The 19,248-nt window shown below is 37.4% G+C and overlaps 1 protein-coding gene and 1 pseudogene across 2 annotated transcripts in view; one reads left to right on the plus strand and one right to left on the minus strand.

The window, feature by feature from the left end:
• Nucleotides 1-66: 66 nt before the first annotated feature.
• LOC101447867 (S-adenosylmethionine decarboxylase proenzyme 1-like) lies at nt 67-7,360 on the minus strand (annotated as a pseudogene).
• Nucleotides 7,361-7,991: 631 nt separating this feature from the next.
• PI15 (peptidase inhibitor 15) overlaps nt 7,992-19,248 on the plus strand; it is a 32,327-nt gene continuing 21,070 nt past the window's right edge. Inside the window, exons 1-2 of one of the 2 annotated variants that reach the window (XM_004462454.5) lie at nt 7,992-8,189; nt 8,754-9,066. In XM_004462454.5, coding sequence (XP_004462511.2) covers nt 8,794-9,066 — 273 coding nt within the window. In that variant the 5' untranslated portion in view covers nt 7,992-8,189; nt 8,754-8,793. Of the gene's footprint in view, nt 8,190-8,725; nt 9,067-19,248 lie in introns of both variants that reach the window. The other variant, XM_012526740.4, reaches the window with a different exon arrangement.

Below are 19,248 nucleotides of genomic sequence, written 5' to 3' on the forward strand. Positions count from 1 at the left end.
AAGCAGCCACCACCTTCTATGTGTTCCCATTTTCTCATTTTTTTCCTTCATTTTTCTTAATCACCTCTACTGTTGTTGCTGATTCTTAGCAAAGCTAGTAAAAACAAAGTCGTAATTACTGAACGTAGCAGTCTGACAATCAAGACTTTTAAAAACTTCAGTCTTCTGGGGCGAAGAAAGTACTGTGTGACATTTGGAACTCTGATTTACAAACACAGTCATGAGTTTTTCTGGCTTATAGGCTTCCGCAAGTTTAGTGATCAGATCATCAGAAGAAGACTGACTTAAGTTTGTTTTCAAGCTACCATAAGAAAATTCTGGTTCTGGAGTGATATGAATAGCCCAATATGTTTCATCCGATTTCATTCTATTCATTGAATACCCACAAAGATTGAACAGTGTGGTGTCATTGACAGAACCTGGTATCAGCTCACAGATTCCACTCTCACATGTGACATCCTCTGCAGTAACACCATCTTTCCTGGTCCATTACTGCTAGGTCAAGCTTATTCATCAGAATTTCCTGGGTCTGATCTGATTGACTGATGACACAACTCTGGAAAGTCCAGATTATATAAGTACCAACAGGCAGAATTCCTCTGTCCCATAAACATGCCATTTCATTTGGGAATAATGCATTAAGAAACCCCATTTCTTCCTGGATATTCCTATTTCTTCATATGGTTCTTCTTTTCCCCCAACTCTCTCCAGCCCTGGAGCATGCTGAAGATTGCTTTCCATAATACTCGTGATTGAGGGCTATTTGGCATGTACTATATTTTGCTCTCTTCTCTGCTCAGATGTGACATGCACTCATTCAAATGTGAGAATTACATATTAGCATGGGGAACCCTGCTATGTGCTCTCCACCTAAGAGCCCACATTTGAAGTGAGTAAACTTCCTTCCACTTTTGTCTTACTGTTCCATTCACAGATTGTTGTCATTTTTGTCATGGCTGCTTCATCTTCCGGGATTGCAACCTGGAGTGGTGATTTATTACTGTCTCATTCATTGTCCTGTTTCTCTTCTTAGTATGCTCTCTCCTGTATGCTTGAGGAAGGAGGGGGTATCTTTTTCTTCTTCTGCCTAGAAGGGACTTCACTTATGTGGTAGCCTCATGGTCAAAAGCAACATGAGTTGAAATCCCTATCATCAAATATGATTGAGGCACTTACTTGCAGTTTTGAGTTTGGCTAACAGGAAACAACACCCTCACCAGGAGGAGGTAAACATGAGAGAAAAGAAGTGATAGCTTCCTTACTCTGGAGGTGTTATTAACCCATTACCACCCTTGGGGGCATAGCAGCAGACGTAAATCATGAAAACATGATTTATAGGAAGAATATTAATTTTATTTTTTCAGAATATTAATCCATTATGAATAAATTCTTTCAGTAGAATTTTTTCATAAATATTGATAACTAGAGAGTCTGAAGTTACAGTAATGTCTGCATTGGCACATATTCAATACATGTTAATGATCTTTCCATCACCTTCACAAGGGACACCTGATTGCAGTCTTTGTGAATGATGAGCAATGGATTCTGTGATATATAATTTGCATGGCAGCATGAGGCATCCTAATGCCATCATCCTATATGCTCATTTCCAAATTGTCACTGAGCAACAAATAAGACTTTCCCAGTAGTTTATCTAGGTCTCCTTCGTAGTGAAAGGATCTGAGAAAATTGATGACTCTGGCCAGAGTGCAATGGCTTTTGGAAAGCCCAAGTTTATTTTGGTTGCAAGCTCAGGTCCTGGATTAGTGAAAGGCCATGCTGATATAGCATTTGTTTATTTATTAAATTTAACAAACATTTTTTGAGTGCCTACTGTAGGCAAATTCTGAACTGATGCCATGAATATGTGCATTCGGATTTCTCAGTTTACTTGACCACTGCATTGACATCCTCACTGGCTTTATTTTGATTTATTATTTGCACACAGAAAACAAGTAGCCAACCTTTCTGTCATGTTGTTCTTCTTTTCTAACATCAACTTTATCCCAAACATTAGGGGAGGAATATATATATTTCCTTTCACTAGATTAGGTCTTCAGTGATTTTTGTCTTTGTAGGTTGAAGGTCTTGAATTTATTACTCAAGATTTCTGAAGGATATCTGAAGGAGTTATACCGTAGAAAACTGCTCATCCCAAACACTGATCAGAAAACTAAAGGGTTGCCTTAATCTTTTACTGACCCTAAAGAAATCATGGAGCATGGTGTTTCTACACTTTGTTTTAATGTCACATCATCATCCCAGAGATAAGAGTTAAATCTACCCTCTCTTTATCCAGAGCAATGAAATACCTGCAGTAGCAACTGCTACATACATATTCATTCATAACCTCATGTCCTCCATTGAGTCATAGGAAGATGAATGAATGGTCTCAGATTCAGTGGGACAAGGAAAGTCAACAAGGACCATTTAAAACATAAGAAGAATATTTTAGAGGTGAAGCTATTGAGTTATTAACTAATTATCCAGTCCATTGGAAGCTCTAGTAGCCTAACAAAACCAGTGAGAGACATCTATGGAGGGGTCCATGTGTGAGGAGCTGAGGCCTCCTGCCAACAGAACCAATTTGCCTCCAGTCCCATTCAAGCACCAACCAATATCTTGCCTGCAACCTCATTAGAGACCCTGGCCAGAACCACCTAGCTAAGAAGCGTACAAAGAGCTGACCTCCAGAAACTGTGTGAGATAATATTTATTACTTTAAGTCACTGAATTTGGGGATAATTTGTCATAAGCAGTAGATAACTAATACATTTCCTATTATGGAAAGTACATATTTAGTTCTCTTTCAGGCCTGATCTCCCCTATAATAAAATACAAATTCATGTTTGTTTCTTCATCTTTCCCATAGAGTAATATCATATCTTTGGATTGCAGCACCATTCATTGTTTATATTTTTATGTATATATAAATATTCACAGCAGAGCCATATAGTATTCTGTGATTACATTTCCTTTCTTCTATCCTGTTATATAAATATAATCTGAACAGGTTAAAAAAAATAGATGTAATCTTTGGGGATATGCCATGTTAGCGCTCTTTGTACTTCTACGCCAGTCGAAACAGGTTACTCACTAGGTTACAACAAAGATTTTGTCCTTGAGATTCCCTTGTTTTTTTCCCTTTTGTTGAAGCCCTTATTTCCTAGATTCCATATTTTTATCTTTTTTGGTTTACTCCATTGTTTTGTTGTAGCAAATACTTTAATAGCTTTATAAAAGAAGGGGGGGGTACATGAATGACAAATCTTTTGAGATCTTATATAAATATAAAATATTTTTATTCTACTCTGACCTTGAATATACCATTGAACAAGTATTCTTTTTTATTTATTTTTTATTATTTATCTTAGAATTAAGCTGTGTCAGGGATTCATAGAGGCTTCTCTGGAACCATACTGTTCAGAACTACTTCCAGTAAGAAAGCTTGAGTTTGGTCACATGTAAAGTTATTAATTTTTAATGGTTTTCCTGTGCTGAAAATTTAAAAGTGTCATTTTACTTGAAGAAAAATAAACACACAGAAGTTGGAATAATTACACAATAATCAGTGCCATCTCTCTTCTCTTATATTTAGTCTTTAACAAACTATTGTATGTAAGGAAAAAGAAGAGATAATATTGAGTTCAAATGCAGAAAACTGAATCTGGTTTCACAATATTAGGCAACATAACTCATTTCATTATATTACATACTATATATTATATATTTTGCAGAATTCCTCAAATATTTTGAAAATGGAGTGTTTTATAATCATATAATATTGTAAATTATCTATTAATTAGAAGATTTCAAAATTCGAAATTATTTTGTATGAATATTTTGCAAATTTTCTGAGTCCAATAAATTCACCATGCCCTACAATTTACAGATGGAAATGTCTGATACAATAGACATCAAAACTCTTTATTCTTCTTGAAAGCCTGCATCTTACATCAAATGAACTCTTACATATACTGTTAATTGATTGGTAATTGTTAATGACTAGACTGGTGAAAAATTATTTGCAAAGTTCATTTAGACATCTGTCGATATTGATGACTCTAGAATTCTGTATGAAAATTGTAATTAATTTAAGCAAGTAATTTATTGAAGAGAAATTAATACACAACTAAGCAATGCCTTTTTATCATTTATTAAACTCTTCAATAATAACACAAATAACTATCTGCAATAATTATATTTTCAGATGCAAGAAGGTTGCCACCCCTACTCAATGAACAGGCATATGAGGGTTTGTTAATTAACTAAAACTAACAGTAAAAAGAGGGTGGTTAAATGCAATTGGGGGATAGGCTGTGGCAGAGGTAGAGAAACAGAAAGGAATGGTTGCAGAAAAATAGGTTTAAAGGGTAAATTAGGTTATATTTTTAAAGCTATTGTAAGCCTGGTCAAGGCACTTACACTTGACCTTATGAGCAATGGAAAGCCCTTAGAGAGTATCTACATACATGATCAGATTTGCTCTTTAGGAAGATAACCAAAGGTAATGTGGATAGTGGCTGGGGAAAGAGACAGTGTAAACATAAATCCCAGCTGGAAGGCTATTGACAGCAGTCCTTGAAAATGGTAATGGAACTAACTCTAAGAGGCCATCATAATGATACAAGAAAAAGAAATAGATTGGAGAGACACTCAGATAAAAATGCACATTTGATAGAACTAGCAGTTGTATGAAGCAAGGGGAGAAAGAGTGAGAAAAAGGATGATTTGGACCTCTGCCCAGGTGATGAGAGAATAAAATAATACTCTCCATTTCTGTGTCATTTCACAGTTTTCAAGGCATTTTCTTGTATACCACATCCAGTTATTTCAACCATCTTGTGATTAGTTAATATAATTAAATAACAAGTAGGGTATATATAATAATCTTACAATACTCTGATCACTAATGTGTTCTTTGTGAAATGCTATACAGAGGTACTTTTCCTCCTGTTAAACAGGTTGACTTGTGAATCTCCTCTTCAAAACACTTGTATAGGCATATATGATCTTTGATTCTCCCCATATAACTAGATAAGTGAATAGTTTATTCCGTGGGCATGGGAGTAGTGTGTTGTTGGGCCTCTGTGTCTCTGTAAACAAATTAGATCAGTGCTTCTCAAACTTTAATATGCATACCAATCACTCAAGGATCCAGATAAAATGCAGATTCTGGTTCAGTGCATCTGCAGTAGGGCCTGAACGTCTACATTTCTTAAAAGCTCTCATGTGATATCAGTCCTACTATTCCCCAGACCACACTCTGGTTAGAAAGGATTTAGACTATAGCCACGTGCCTACATGTTCACACACACAACGCACAAACGTGTGTACAAACCAGAGTACCTTTGTTTAAGCAGGTGTGCCATCCTGGGACCCTTGTATTGTGTCTGATTTCATTTTAAAAAATCACAACCATTTTCTCACAGGTTTGAAGGTAGACAGTAGTTGCTGCCAATTGTATGCTTATTTCATTTCAGTAATATAATTGCCATTCATTTCTGTATTTGCTGGCAAACATTCTCCTAAAGATTTCAAAATATATGAATGGTCTTTTTCAAGAAGAGATCTCATAAAGAATCACCTCATTGTTATTTGTTCATTAATAGTTCTTTTACTGACAACTTGGATTTATGCCTCTTAACGTGGCAAATATTTTAAAATTAAATTACCTCTAAAGCACTTCAAATACTTCTGGCAATATTATCTGTTTGGAAGCAGAGTTTTTAACTTTCCTCTCAAAGGTTTGTTCTTTTATGGTTCCATAACCTTGTGGGTTTTCTCAACAGTCTGAAATTACACAATATAATCCATGTGTTCTGAAAGATATCTAAAATCACTGACATGTCTCAGAATTAAACCCCTGTTAGCTCTGCCCTCATACATTTGGACTTGAAGAGGAAATCTCCCATTTAGGTCTATCTCAGAAATTCCTTCAGTCTCTCTCTCCTCCTCCAACCCTCCACTACTTCTTAGAGGAAACCCCTTTTATGGTTCAGACAAATTTCTCAAAGAACACATTTTTACTCATGGAAGTACCTCAAGGCAAATACCAAGAGATGGACAATATCTCTTTATGTACATGAAAAAGAAGGTAACTTTGAATGCAACAGTGAATTTTCTATGCGGTATTAAGCAAGAATTTAGGCATCCTGGAGAAAAAAGTATGTCTGCTGGTCAGATAAATAGCCTTTGGTACTCTGTTTATGAGACAGATATAGGAGACATGTAGAAAGTTCACGCTAATCTGTGCTGGGACTAATTTCTCAAAAGGTGCTGGGATCTTAGAGCCTAAATGCCCTCAGAGGGTTTCTCCTCTGACCTCCTGTCAATTCATGAAAGACCAAGACATCATCCATGAATTCCATTCCAAGGCAGCACTATAAGCACTTTCCGAAGGGGCAAGACCCTAGCTGGACAGCTCCTATGGTTAAAATTCTCTAGCAAGCACCTGTCATCCCTCAAATTGCTCTGATATTTCATACTATTCCCACCCACCTTCTATACTTATATGTTTTTTCCTTTTCAATTTAAGAGTGTTAATTAATACCTTGTTTGAACTTTCATTATTGCAGTGTGAGCTCTCCTAAAATGATTTCACTTTAGTTGGGAGCTTAATAACTCATCATAACATAGCAGAACCTGAACTTTGACACAGATTGTTGATACCTAAGATTGTACTATGAGCATCATTGATACTTCTGAATTAAAATACCTTACTGCCCTCTTATGGAATTTAATCAAGTCTGTCTCAACACCAAAAATGTACCTTTTTTTTGGAGATACATCAATGAAGAGTTAAATAATATGCTCTAGGCCACACATAGTGCTGGTGACCCAACTGGGAATAAAGCCCAGAAAACTTGGCTCCCGGTCCGGTGTACTTTTAACCACATGACCATCCCTTCTGATGACTATGAACCCGTGTAGTACTTCTGCTTAAACATGCAGGAGACAATCACATTAGCAAACCGGACAAGTCAGTGTTACGTTAAGTATGTTTCTAAACTAAGGAGTATGTCTTTTCCAGGATTCTTATTGCCACTGACCGTAAATGATCCACATTTTGTTAGTGACATCATGACACAATGCTGTGGCATTTTTGAGGGTCCTTTCATTACAGACTGTCCTAACAGTCATTTCTTAGCTCTTGCTTTGTCTGAAGCTGATTTTGTTCCAATGGCCTCCTCCTAATAAGGCACTTCTGGCTGCTGGCAGCCGCTACTGCTGTTTAATTTTTCACGGCCCCTGTGCCCTCCAATATGTTTCCTGGGAGGCTGAGCCATTCTCTGCTCAAACTTTCAACTTACATGAACTTACATGCTTCTAAACCTGAAACAGATGTTAATCTGGCCATTATGATTCGTCATAAGCTTCACATTGTATACAAAGCAGGTAAAAGGTACCTAATTTGCTGACCTCACTTTGCAGAGAAAGAAAAAAGGGAGGGTAAAACTGGAGAGAGAGAATAAATATATACATCAGAGGAATAAAGTCACATGGAGACAGAGAGAGCCACCACTTGAGCTTCTATTATCCTAATAGCTATGCTATAGTTTGGTTACTACTGATTTGCCTGGCATTCTTCTCAATCATATTTGTGGCCACCCAGATTAACTCTGCGAGCTGATCTCTTGATTTAATATGAGCCAGCTCTTTACAGCTCCCAGGCCATTTACCATTTAAAAAAAAAAAGTACTGCTTGTTACTTAGCCATCTGTGTTTTCAAGAACTTACAGTCTTGTTTGGGGCCCCCTTTTCTGTAAGGGAATTAGGGACTAGAAAGCATTAAATGAGAAAAAGTAACCAGTCACACAAAAGGTGGAAGCCCAGAGAAAAAGGCTTTTATGGTTTGTACTTTTGTGAGCTGTGGGTGTGACTCAATTTCCTCACCACCCACATAAAAAGGTTGCCATCCAATCACTGTGTTTTCTATCCAAAACCCCTCCCCTTTGATTTTGGCTAAGAGAGACCCTAGGAACGACTGCCCTTTCTGGATGCTGCAGCCTGTGACATATAAAAGCTGTTAGCAGCTCCTGTAGCCAGCAGCATTCAAACCTTGCAGAATTTTGCTCACAGAGAGTTTGTAATAAGACACACTGCTCTTACAAGAGCCCATGCTACAACATAGCAAAGAACTTTAAATTTTTGGAAGAACAATATATTCATTTTGGCATTGTGCAGAGGTAAGCTATTTAGCTCAACAAGCTTATTTTGCATGCATTGATTTTAAAGTAGCTCACATTTTTTTTTTAGAAATGAGAATGAAATAGTATAACTTTTTTTGTATGTGTTCTGTCATTTGGTGTATATATATATGCCTGAGAGACATGTTCAGTACATTCTCTGTTGTTACCTGTGATGAATTTTTCGTCTTCACTCTTAAGATGAACTTCCATTCCTAAATATTTCCCACTGAAAATAAATATGCAGTAATGCATTCTGTGGTTCAGGCATTTGGGGCAATGAGTGGTTCACATGCATTTTAGGATTAGCAATTATGCTTTCAGTTTTTTCCAGCTACAGGAAGTTCTTCTAGGAGTCAGTCTCACAGCATTAAGCAAAATGACTGGTGACTCTACTCTAGATTGTCTCCTATGCTGGGCTTCAAAAGTTGTTTGGATATTTTTGGTGTCAAGTCAAGCAATGTTCCCAAATGATGAGTTTGAAAATCACACCTTTGGCCCTTCCCCTCCCCTCCCCCCTTTTTTTCATTTTATAGACTCTAACTCTACCTTTCTGCTTTAAAGTGAAGTAAACTCGGTGGCCTCTCCTTCTCCACCCCTCAAAATGATAGCAGCCTCTGCTGTCAGTAGTGCGTTCCTGTTCTCCCTTCTCTGTGAAGCAAGTGCTGTCGTCTTACTCAACTCCACTGACTCATCCCCGCCAACCAATAATTTCACTGATATTGAAGCAGCTCTACAAGCACATCTAGATTCTGCGGATATCCCGAAAGCCAGGCGGAAGCGCTACATTTCACAGAATGACATGATCGCCATTCTTGATTATCATAATCAAGTTCGGGGCAAAGTGTTCCCACCTGCTTCAAACATGGAATATATGGTAAGAGAACGTCTTTTTTTTTTTTTTTTTAGTTCTGAGTGAGAAAGCTTTGTTTAAGATCTCTGATGGGAGAAGCTAAAGCAATGTGATTTTGCATATGTCAAGGGATATGGAGCTTTTATACACTTTAACTTAGGAAAGGTTCTTCCATACCTAAGAATCTTAAGTACTGCTCCATCATAGAATTAAGGGGGCAGAGGGGCGGGGCAATGCAGATAGGTTTTTATTCTGAATTTCATAACCACTGATGGGTCATGTCTTATATGAGGAACACAGATAAAGAGAGGGGTGTGTTGATGGATTGCATTTGGATGGTCCATGTTTATTTATTGCACATGGAACTTTTTCTGTGCTTTCTTTACCCAGTAGTTTTATTTATCAGTTAAAGCATTTCTTGAAAATATCTCTTAAAAGTTGAGGTTCATGTGCATGGCTTAGTGCCCGGGTAGGTGCTTTTTCCCTTCCTTGGACACAGCTCTTCCCGACACTGATCTGTTTGTATTCTAGGAAACATGCTGACTTTTTTCCCCACTGTGATTTAGCTTGTTGTTCAGATAACAGTTAATCCAGTGCACTTGCATGCTTTTCCAACTTGCAGTGAACAAATACTTTGCTCTCTCTGTTAAAAATAGACTATGCTTAAATCATTTTACTTAGGACATAAAAAATTTTAAGTTGGCATTGAAAGGAGAGATGTATTTTTAAACTTTATTTATGGTTTTGAATTTATGCAACTTGATGGTTTAAAGTCCAACATCTTACAAGAAGAGAGCTTGGAGCCTATTTTAAGGCAATGGAGACCACCAATATGTATTTCTAAATCAGAGTGGAGGAAGATGGTGACTTGAATGACATTTTATAAGTGCTACCTAAGATCTGGGATTTCTAACAGATCCTAAATTCATCTATTTTATTCAAATAAGCTTTATAAATTTGAGTAATTGCAGATATCAATATCATAGGAAAAATATTTTTCAAATATAAAAGCCATAGTTATTCACAGAATTAAAATTCTATGACATGCATAGAATGTCACATAAAATACTCTGTAACATGCATTTTTTCTAGGATTTCTTAAAGAAAAAAGGAGGAGAAAATGTAATCAGTCCTGGAATATGAGGGGCAATATAGTCTGGTCTCCAGAATCTAAGTGCATGGGTTCAAACTCAGCCCTAAAATATAAGCTGTGCAAGTTCAAAACCTCACTATTTTATTTTCATCATCTCTAATTTGAAGATAAAAGTAGCTGCCTTATAAGGTTGGTGTGAAGAATGTAATAGTTGAGGGATGGAGCAAAGAAACCAGAGCCTACAACAAAATAAATGCTCAATAAACATTAGTTTTTATTGGTTTCCTCGAACTTCTTATGAAAGGTGTCCTGTGCAATCCAATTTAAGTTCTATAAAGAGAATCAGTTGCCCACCTAGAAGAGGTAATTCTAGAAGGTGCAGTACAGATGTGGAAAAGAGTAATAAGTTAAAACATTTACTATAAATTAGGAGATAAATATATATAGGATTTGCACAAGCACCAAGGGGCATGGCCGTCAGACTGTAGATTTAGGGAATACTTCCTGGTGGTAATAACATGGCTATCTGGACTAAGAAAATGAGGACAAATACAACTGAGTCAACTTTGGAGGTAAACATATCTAGGTTCAAATCCTAACTCTGATGCTTTTTCTGTGGCTTTGTACAAGTTACTTAATGTATTCCTTTATCTATAAAATGGGAATAATAATACACATAGTGCATAATAACCAATTAATATGTAACGTGATTCACTATTTTAATGACATTAAAATATCATTATGCATGAAGGCATAGGTGGGGTCCTACAGTAGAAATAGGTTGAAAAAGTCACATTTTCTTATATTCTTGCTCAGTTGACCAAGTATTAAGTTACTCCACATGCATTTTATCCAATTGCTTAGATGTGGCAAGAATTTGGCTAATTGTTTCTGTAGATTATCTCATTTGATAGCTCATATTATCCATATGAATTAATAATTATTGTTATCTTCATTAAACAAATGTACATTAGTCAGGTTCTCTAGGGAAACAGAACCAACAGGATATTTATATGAGATACATATATATGTACATGTATAATATATAATGTAAATATTATGAGATTTTTTAAAGAATTGTCTCACACAGCTGTGGGAATGGGCGAGTCCAAATTCCATAGGGAAGGCTGCAAGCTGGGAACTCCCATAAAAGTTTTCAAGGAATTCCCCAGGAGAAGCTGGCTGGCTGAAGTAGAGATTGAAATTCTTACTTTGGACTCCTGAAATCATCGCTTCTCCTTTTAAGGCATTCTACTAATTGGATGAGACTTCTATTGTTGTTGAAGCCAAGCTCAGTTGACTATAGATGTAATCAGCAATAGATGCAATCAAATTTACACCCAGAAATTATCCTCGGTGTAACAGTCAGACCAGTGCTTACTTCACCAAACAATTGGATACCATAACTTGGCCAACTTGACACATGACCTTAGCCATCCCAGTCTACCCCTTGTCAATTTAGCAGACATATTCATCTCCTTAAATCATACTTAATCTCTAAAGAAAAACAATAAAATTCATGTTTTTGCCTAACAATACTTAACTGTCCTGAATACAACCAGAAACACATGAACTCTCCTCATGATAGGGTTCAAGGCCTTGGATAGTATTCACTCTTAAACATGATACTCTATAACTTAGCTACTACAACATGAAGCTAATACAATTTAGTTCATATGATAAGGGGATAAGATAGGGAAGAAAACAAAGATAAATGCTTAATGTTTATATATAAACATATTCATAACAAAACAGGGAAGAAATATACATAACCATTATAGTTTTTATTTCTGTGACAGGTCATGTGGCCATTACAGAAAGTCCACAGATGGTAGTTTTGGCAGAAGGATTGCAGGAAGGGAAGAAAAACTTATATCTGAACTATATGTCTATTCCAGGTAGAACAAAATGCGATACCTTCCATGATGGAAGTGGTTCAATATAATCAACCTGCTACCAGGTAGCAAACTGATCCTCTCAGGGAATGGTACCATATCGGGAACAATTGCTGGTTTCTGCTTCTGGAATATTGGCCACTTAGCAGTGGCTGTAGCCAGGTCGGTCTTAGTGAGTGGAAGTCCAAGTTTCTGTGCCCATGCATAATCTCCGTCACTACCACCATGGAAACTTTGTACATGAACCCATTGGCCAATGACAGGAGTGGCTGGGAAAAGAGGCTGACAGGTATCCACAGAGTGGGTCATCTTCTCCACTTGGTTATTAAAGCCTTCCTCTGCTGAAATCACCCTCTGGTGAGCATTCACATGGGGCACAAATATTTTCATGTTTTTTGCCACATACCTCTTCCCTAGAACTCTTTGTCATCAATATTCCAATCATGCTCCTTCCAAGTACCTGACTATCCAGCCAAACTATTGACCTCACAACCCATGAATCTGTACAAATGCACCTCCAGCCATTTCTCCTTCCAAACAAGACACACTGCTCAAATTTCTACCCAATGAGAGAACTTCACTTCACCCCTGACTTTCATCCTATAGTGCCATAGCTGTCCAATTTGGGTGGTACCTGTATATCATGAAGAACCATCTCTAAACCAGGACAGAGTTTTCTATACCTTAGTCAGTCAACTTATCATAGGGATCTCCCCAAGAACCCATTGTTGTGGGCTGGGAAAGAGAAAGTAATGTGGAAGGAGTGGGGACCCATATCCTTGTCAAATCTGTGCCTTCAAGGCCTGCTCAAGCCAGATTACATGCACCACTTCCATTTTATGGTGGAGCGCTGCTGTGCATGCCCAATTTGTGGCTTCGTGGGTCAGATAACACCCTGTTCATGATGGGCAACACAAGTCTTATGATAAATGGGTGGCCCATGGATGAGTGTTTGGTCTCTACTATGGCCCAGTACCAGGCCAAAAACTGTTTCTCAAAATGAGAGTAGTTATCTGCCACGGATAGTAGGGCTTTTCTCCAAAATCCTAAGCGTCTGCATTTTGATTCTCCTATAGGAGCCTGCCAAAGGCTCCAGAAAGCATTTCTATTTGCCTCTGACAATTCCAGCATCTTTGGATCTGCTGGATCATGTGGCCCAAGTGGTAGTGCAACCTGCACAGCAGCCTGGACCTGTCGCAGAGCCCCACTCAAAACTATTAGCGTTTCAGGTCACTCAATGAATGGACCAGAGTAGCACACCCGAATGAGGAAAATCTTGCCTCCAAAATCCAAAGAACACAATTAGACATTGTGCATCTTACAACAGTTTACCCTTCACTTTAGAAGGGATACCTTAAATACCCAGACACCTAGAAATTTCACTGAGGTAGAACACTGAGATTTTGTTGGATTTATTTTCCACCTCTGACATGCAGATGCCTTATCAGTAAGCCTTGAGTACTTGAACCTCTTGCTCACTTAGTCCAAGCAACATGATATTATCAATATAATGGACCACTGTGATGTCTTGTGGGAGGGAGAGATGATTAAGATCCCTGTGGACTAGATTATGACATAGGGCTGGAAAGTTGATATATCTTTGATATAGGACAGTAAGAGTATATTGCTGGTCTTGAAAGGTGAAAGCAGACTGTATTTGGTAGTCTTTAATAAAAGCATTTGAGAAAAAGCATTTGCCAGATCAATAGCTGCATATCACATATCAGGGGATGTGCTGATTTGCTCAAGCAGTGATACTATATCTGGAGTAGCAACTGCAATCATAATCACCAACTGGGTAAGTTTACAATTACTCACTGTCATCCTCAAAGACCCATCTGTTTTCTACACAGCCTAATTAGAAGAGTTTAATGGAGATGCGGTGAGAACACCACTCCTGCATCCTTCAAGGACTTGATAGTGGCATTAATCTGTACGATCCCTTCAGGAATTCCGTATGGCTTTTAATTTACTGTTTTGCTAGGTAGGGAGCAGTTCTGGTAGCTTCTGCTGGATTTTCTTTCCATAATAACCTTCACTCCACAAGTCAGGGAACAAATGTGGGTATTCTACCAGTTGCTGAGTGTATTTATTCCAATTATACTTTCTGGAACTGGGAAATTAACCACAAATAACCACCACTGAACCCATTATGAGATGCTCCTGAGCTAAGAGTCCATTGATCACCTGACTTCCAGAGGCCCCTACTCTGACTGGTAGACCTCTGTGACAATTTGGGTATCCTGGAGTTAATGTCATTTCCAAGCCAGTGTCTAATAATCCCTGAAATGGTTGATGATTTCCTTTTCCCCAATGCTCTATTACCTTGGTAAAAAAGCAGTATGTCTCTTTGAGGAACATGGGGAGGAATATTAACAGTATAGATTTTTGGCAGTATAACAAGATCTTTCCCCAAGGCATCCCAGCCTTCCCTCCTTCCCTTCATTCAAGGATCTCTGGGTCTATAAACTGTTTCAATCTGGGAATTGATTAAGGGGCTGTGACTCTATTTTTGTAATTCAAGTTGGACTTTTGTTCACTTGACCTAGAACACTCTTGCTTATACATATCAAGTAATAATTTAGTAGACTGTCCATCTGGTTTACTTTCAGGTACCCCATGATCTAGTAACCAATGCCATAGATTCCTGAGAGTCAGACTATTTTGATTACTGCTTTAATTCTGTTGTCCATTATGGTAGCTATGCCCATCTTGACTTTGATGATTAAGTGCTGCCACTTGGTTTCTGCCAACCTGGAATCCCATCATCCCCACTGTGTTTAAGGATCCAATTTCAGTGACTGAAGTTCCCCACAGTAATATCTGATCCACAGAAAAGAGCAACCAGAGAGTTCTTCATGAATGATGAAATTAGCCTCACAAATTAATTCTTACAGTCCTGGTGATGGGGGTTTCCTCTGGACATTCCTAGGGTGGGAAAACAGATCTCACATGATAAATCCACTCTACCATGCCAGTCTCTCTAAGTCTTTGAACCCTCTCATTTACATTTTACCCAAGGCAGTTCTGGCATTTCGACCTCAGGTAATGTAGGCCACTTTATGGTCCATGCTTGCCACCCACCAGAAAAAATTGTTAGAGCCCTTTCTAACCTCTCAAGCTACAACACTGAATCCCAAATCTCTGCTTAGTAAACTCATATCAATAAATTCAAGGTGATCAAATTTTATATTCCTTCCACCACTATTCCATACCCTTAACATGCATTCCCACACTGATTTCCCTAATTTCTTTCCATATATATCAGAAAAATCGTGCAGTTCTTTTGAAGTATAGTACACCTCCTCATGGATCACATTTGTACCTCACTTTTTGGGGCCTTTTGGCGCCTTTTGGCACTGTGATCTAGTAGTAACCTGGAAGAAAAGAGGGATGGGTCATGAGAAGAATTAGGAGTATCTTGCAAGCCAAGAACCTCCGGGCATTCCATTACAGTTTCATCTAATGAAACAGGATGGGTCTCTTCAGAAAGAGGAATAAAGGCTGTTTTCTCACAGGAGATAGTTACAGATTTACCTGGCACAGCTTAATCTCTTCAGGTAAGATTTGGATGAATTCCTTAGGGCAGGCTATTATAGGTTTATTTGGCAAAGTCTCAGTAGAATGTAGGTTTTCAGGGTCCCCATAGCCATCATTATCAGCCCATATGTCCCCATTCCAATTTTCAGGATCCCATTCCTTCTCAATTAATGCTGTTACTTTACAGCAGACACCCTGCACGGTTGGGAATTCAATTTAAATTGTAATTCAGCCACTCACACAACAAGACTCTGGGTCAAGTTTTAAAAAATTTCAAGTCTGTCAGTATATGAAAAATGTTTTTTTTTCTGGGCACACATAAAACTTTCACATCCTTCAAAGTTGGGAATTTGAAGCCTTGTGCTCATACCTTTCTTTTATAACCTGTATCCAGCATATTTAGTAACAACCAGCCAACATCATTAAAGCTTTTAACTTCACAAAACTCTGTTAAGGTGTCAAAAACACTTGCAACCAGAACCTTGCCTCTAGTGGTGATATTTTGTTGTCTGGGATACAGTTCTTCTTTTGCTAGATCTAGCAAATGCCCCAATGACAGAAAACCCAGGAGATGTCAGGATACTTTTGTTTTCTCTCTTAAAATGACAGCTGAAATCCTAAAATATTGATATTCTACTTGACATTTTCCCCTTAATATTAGGCTCTCAAATATAGGTACTATTATATATGACCTGTTTTGCAAAGACCAAGTACTATGCTGTTTATATAGTAGATATTTTATAAATCCTCTTTAAGTTCATCAAACTTAATGAAAAACAGTAGCCAGAGCAGTAAGTTCTATAAAGTAAATAAGTACTCCCTCAAATTATTATGTAAGTGCAATGCTTGTAAAGTATTCATATATATATTGATTATTTTAATATTTATTGAGCACTTACTATATGGCAGCAGTTTTCTGAGCATTGGAAAATATTTATGAATAGAATAGACAAAAATCCTTTCTCCCCCAGAGTTTGTACTCCCCTGTTGGAGCAGGCAAGAAATAAAATAAATGGAATGTTAGAAAGTGAGATGGTTAGGAAGAAAAATAAAGCCAGTTGTGGTGAGGTTGTGTTGTTTAATAGAGTGGTCATGGAAGAACTCACTGAAAATGCCATTGAGAGGGAGAAGGGAGTGAGCCTCATTGACAGATGAGAGAAGAGCAATCCAGGCAGAAGGAGGACCTAGAGCAAAGGCCCCGAACTGGGAGAAAATCAGTTGGTCAGTTAGAAAACCTGTGCTCGATTTAGTGTAATCCTAAATGAGGACTCTGAGTAAATTGGCCAATGAAAATAGCTCATTGAGATCCCTCACAAAAGCCCAGAGAAATTTTAGGGGAAGTACAATATAATAGCTTGGAGTTAGAAAATGAGACTCTTGGTTAAATACAAATACAGATCTCAATTTAATGCTGGTACTTTTATTTTATCTTGTTAAAAATGGAATTGGACTGTGAGTAATTTGAAGCCTGGAACTGTTTCTAACTTGCAATATTTACTCCAAAATCTTAGGACACCTTGTTCACTATGCCACCAATCTTTATGCTTGAGTTGCCGGCTCTATGTTCAAATTCTTCTCATCACTGAGTGATATCACCCATGGGAGCCTGACGGAAGATGGTCTTTAGTTTTGAGCTCTTTCTAATTGCACCAGCCTGCTCTGTGATCCCTTTCAGCCACAACGTTTCCCTCTGAGCCTTTTCCAGTGCGTTTTCCTCTCCCTCTAACGCAGGGGTTTTTAACTAGGGATCCACTGCCCGCAAGTGTCCATGGAAAGATTTCAGGGGGTCTGTGAGCTTGAACTGAAAATTCAAAAAATTATTATTCTTGTGGGGATATGTTGGTGTATTAATATTTATTAAATAATACACAGTATAGTGTGGACTTAATAAGTGGTCCTTGGTTTTCACCTGACTGGCAAAGGAGTCCGTGGAACACAAAAGGTTAAGAAACCCTGCTCTGTCTTTTTTCTAACTTATTTTATTATTTATAATCCTACCCTTTTAGGTTTATACCAAAATGCTATATCCTATATAGTTATTTTTATACTCACAACCATATATGATTTCTCCTTTTGAACACTACAATTCTTTACATTTCTCCCATGGACCTCATCACAATTGACTTTGATTTATAGTTATGTGTTCATTTCTTGCAAAGTTCTTGATTTTAAATTTTCAGGTGCAAAGTTACCTAAAATAATGCAAAGACAACTTTCATAAATTCTAAAAAAAAAACATTAAAACTGATTAAATCTATCTTCTTTAAGTCTTTGGTTATGATAGTGTACACTTGACTAAATAATGTGAAAGCAATTTGCACAGCAGAATGTTGACATTCATAAAATGGTTGTATAATACTTTCTTTGGGTATGTTGTCCATGATTTAAGTAAAACACATTATTTGAAATAATTTTCTAAATCAGTTTCTTTTCAAAGAAATGATAATATGGATAGAGCTTAAGATATGCAAGTCAAAATTTTTTACTCTTGATTTCTGTTCTACAATTAGTTTATTGACTAATTTCCAGAACTACTGGCACACCAGCTAGTTTTCATTTTTCTTTCAGGTAGCTTAAACCATGACTCTAAACCACAAGCCACATTAGTTTCTTAGAATAAGAATAATCTCCAAAAGAATGAAATTGAAAGACTCACACATAGAGTGAAATTTAAAGACTACTCTCTGAATTCAATTCAATTGAATAAATTAATTTCAACAGTTTGAGGTTCCTCCATATGAGCGGGGCATCAAAAGGTGAAGGAATCTTTGTCTTGAAATTGTGAAAAAAATGTAGTAAAAAACAAAACAAACAGGAAAAACCAAAAAGCTAAGCACATCATTCAGTTTAATACACCGCTATATAAGATCAATATATAAAAAGAGGTACAGACGCATACTGTGGTGCATTAAAGAAGGAACTAACAGTATTTGATTAGCAAGAGTATGAAAGATTCCTTGGTGGAGGAGCATTTGAGAGGGATGCTCAGAAAGGAAAGGACTGGCTGTTATACTAGGCAAAGTAATGCTGGAACAAATTACCCGGAAGGAAAAGCCTTAACCCTTTTCATATTTTAGCAGGTTGAGACAAGATTGAAGATCACTTAATACAAAAGCAATTAGGGAGACTGTGGAGGTTTTAGAGTTGGGTCAGAGCTACATTTGAGAAAGATGATGGTGGCAAATGGTAGAGTTCAGATTGAGAGTGAAAGTGACCAGAGAGGTGGTGATCACTGAGTAAGTGGTGCCATTCCTTTAGACAAAGGAGAAATCATGTGCCTGAACCTGCATGCAGTGACAGATATGAACAACTAACTGAATTGTAGTGCCTTAGGTAGCAGACTTCACAGGTGTACTGAATGATGAAAAGACAGATAAGGGTTAGTGTACAGATAATGATGGAGAGGAACCGAACAACTTAAAACTGAAACAAAAAATACAATGTAATTTCAAGAAGCCAGAAAAGCTCAATTGATAATATGGGCTGTTTTATTTATTTGGTGCCTGTAAATATTACTCACAGGGATAAAGGAATAAGGTTTTCTGTAATTTTCTGGAAAAGGGGAAAATACCAGTTCACAAGTCACAGCAGGTAGTCAAGTAACAGAGAGTATGACTTGAATAAATGAATGGAGAATAGATTAATCCATCCTGGAAACAGCCAATAAACTAGGATGAG

The sequence above is a fragment of the Dasypus novemcinctus genome, chromosome 14 (assembly GCF_030445035.2).
Source record: "Dasypus novemcinctus isolate mDasNov1 chromosome 14, mDasNov1.1.hap2, whole genome shotgun sequence".
NCBI lineage: Eukaryota > Metazoa > Chordata > Mammalia > Cingulata > Dasypodidae > Dasypus > Dasypus novemcinctus.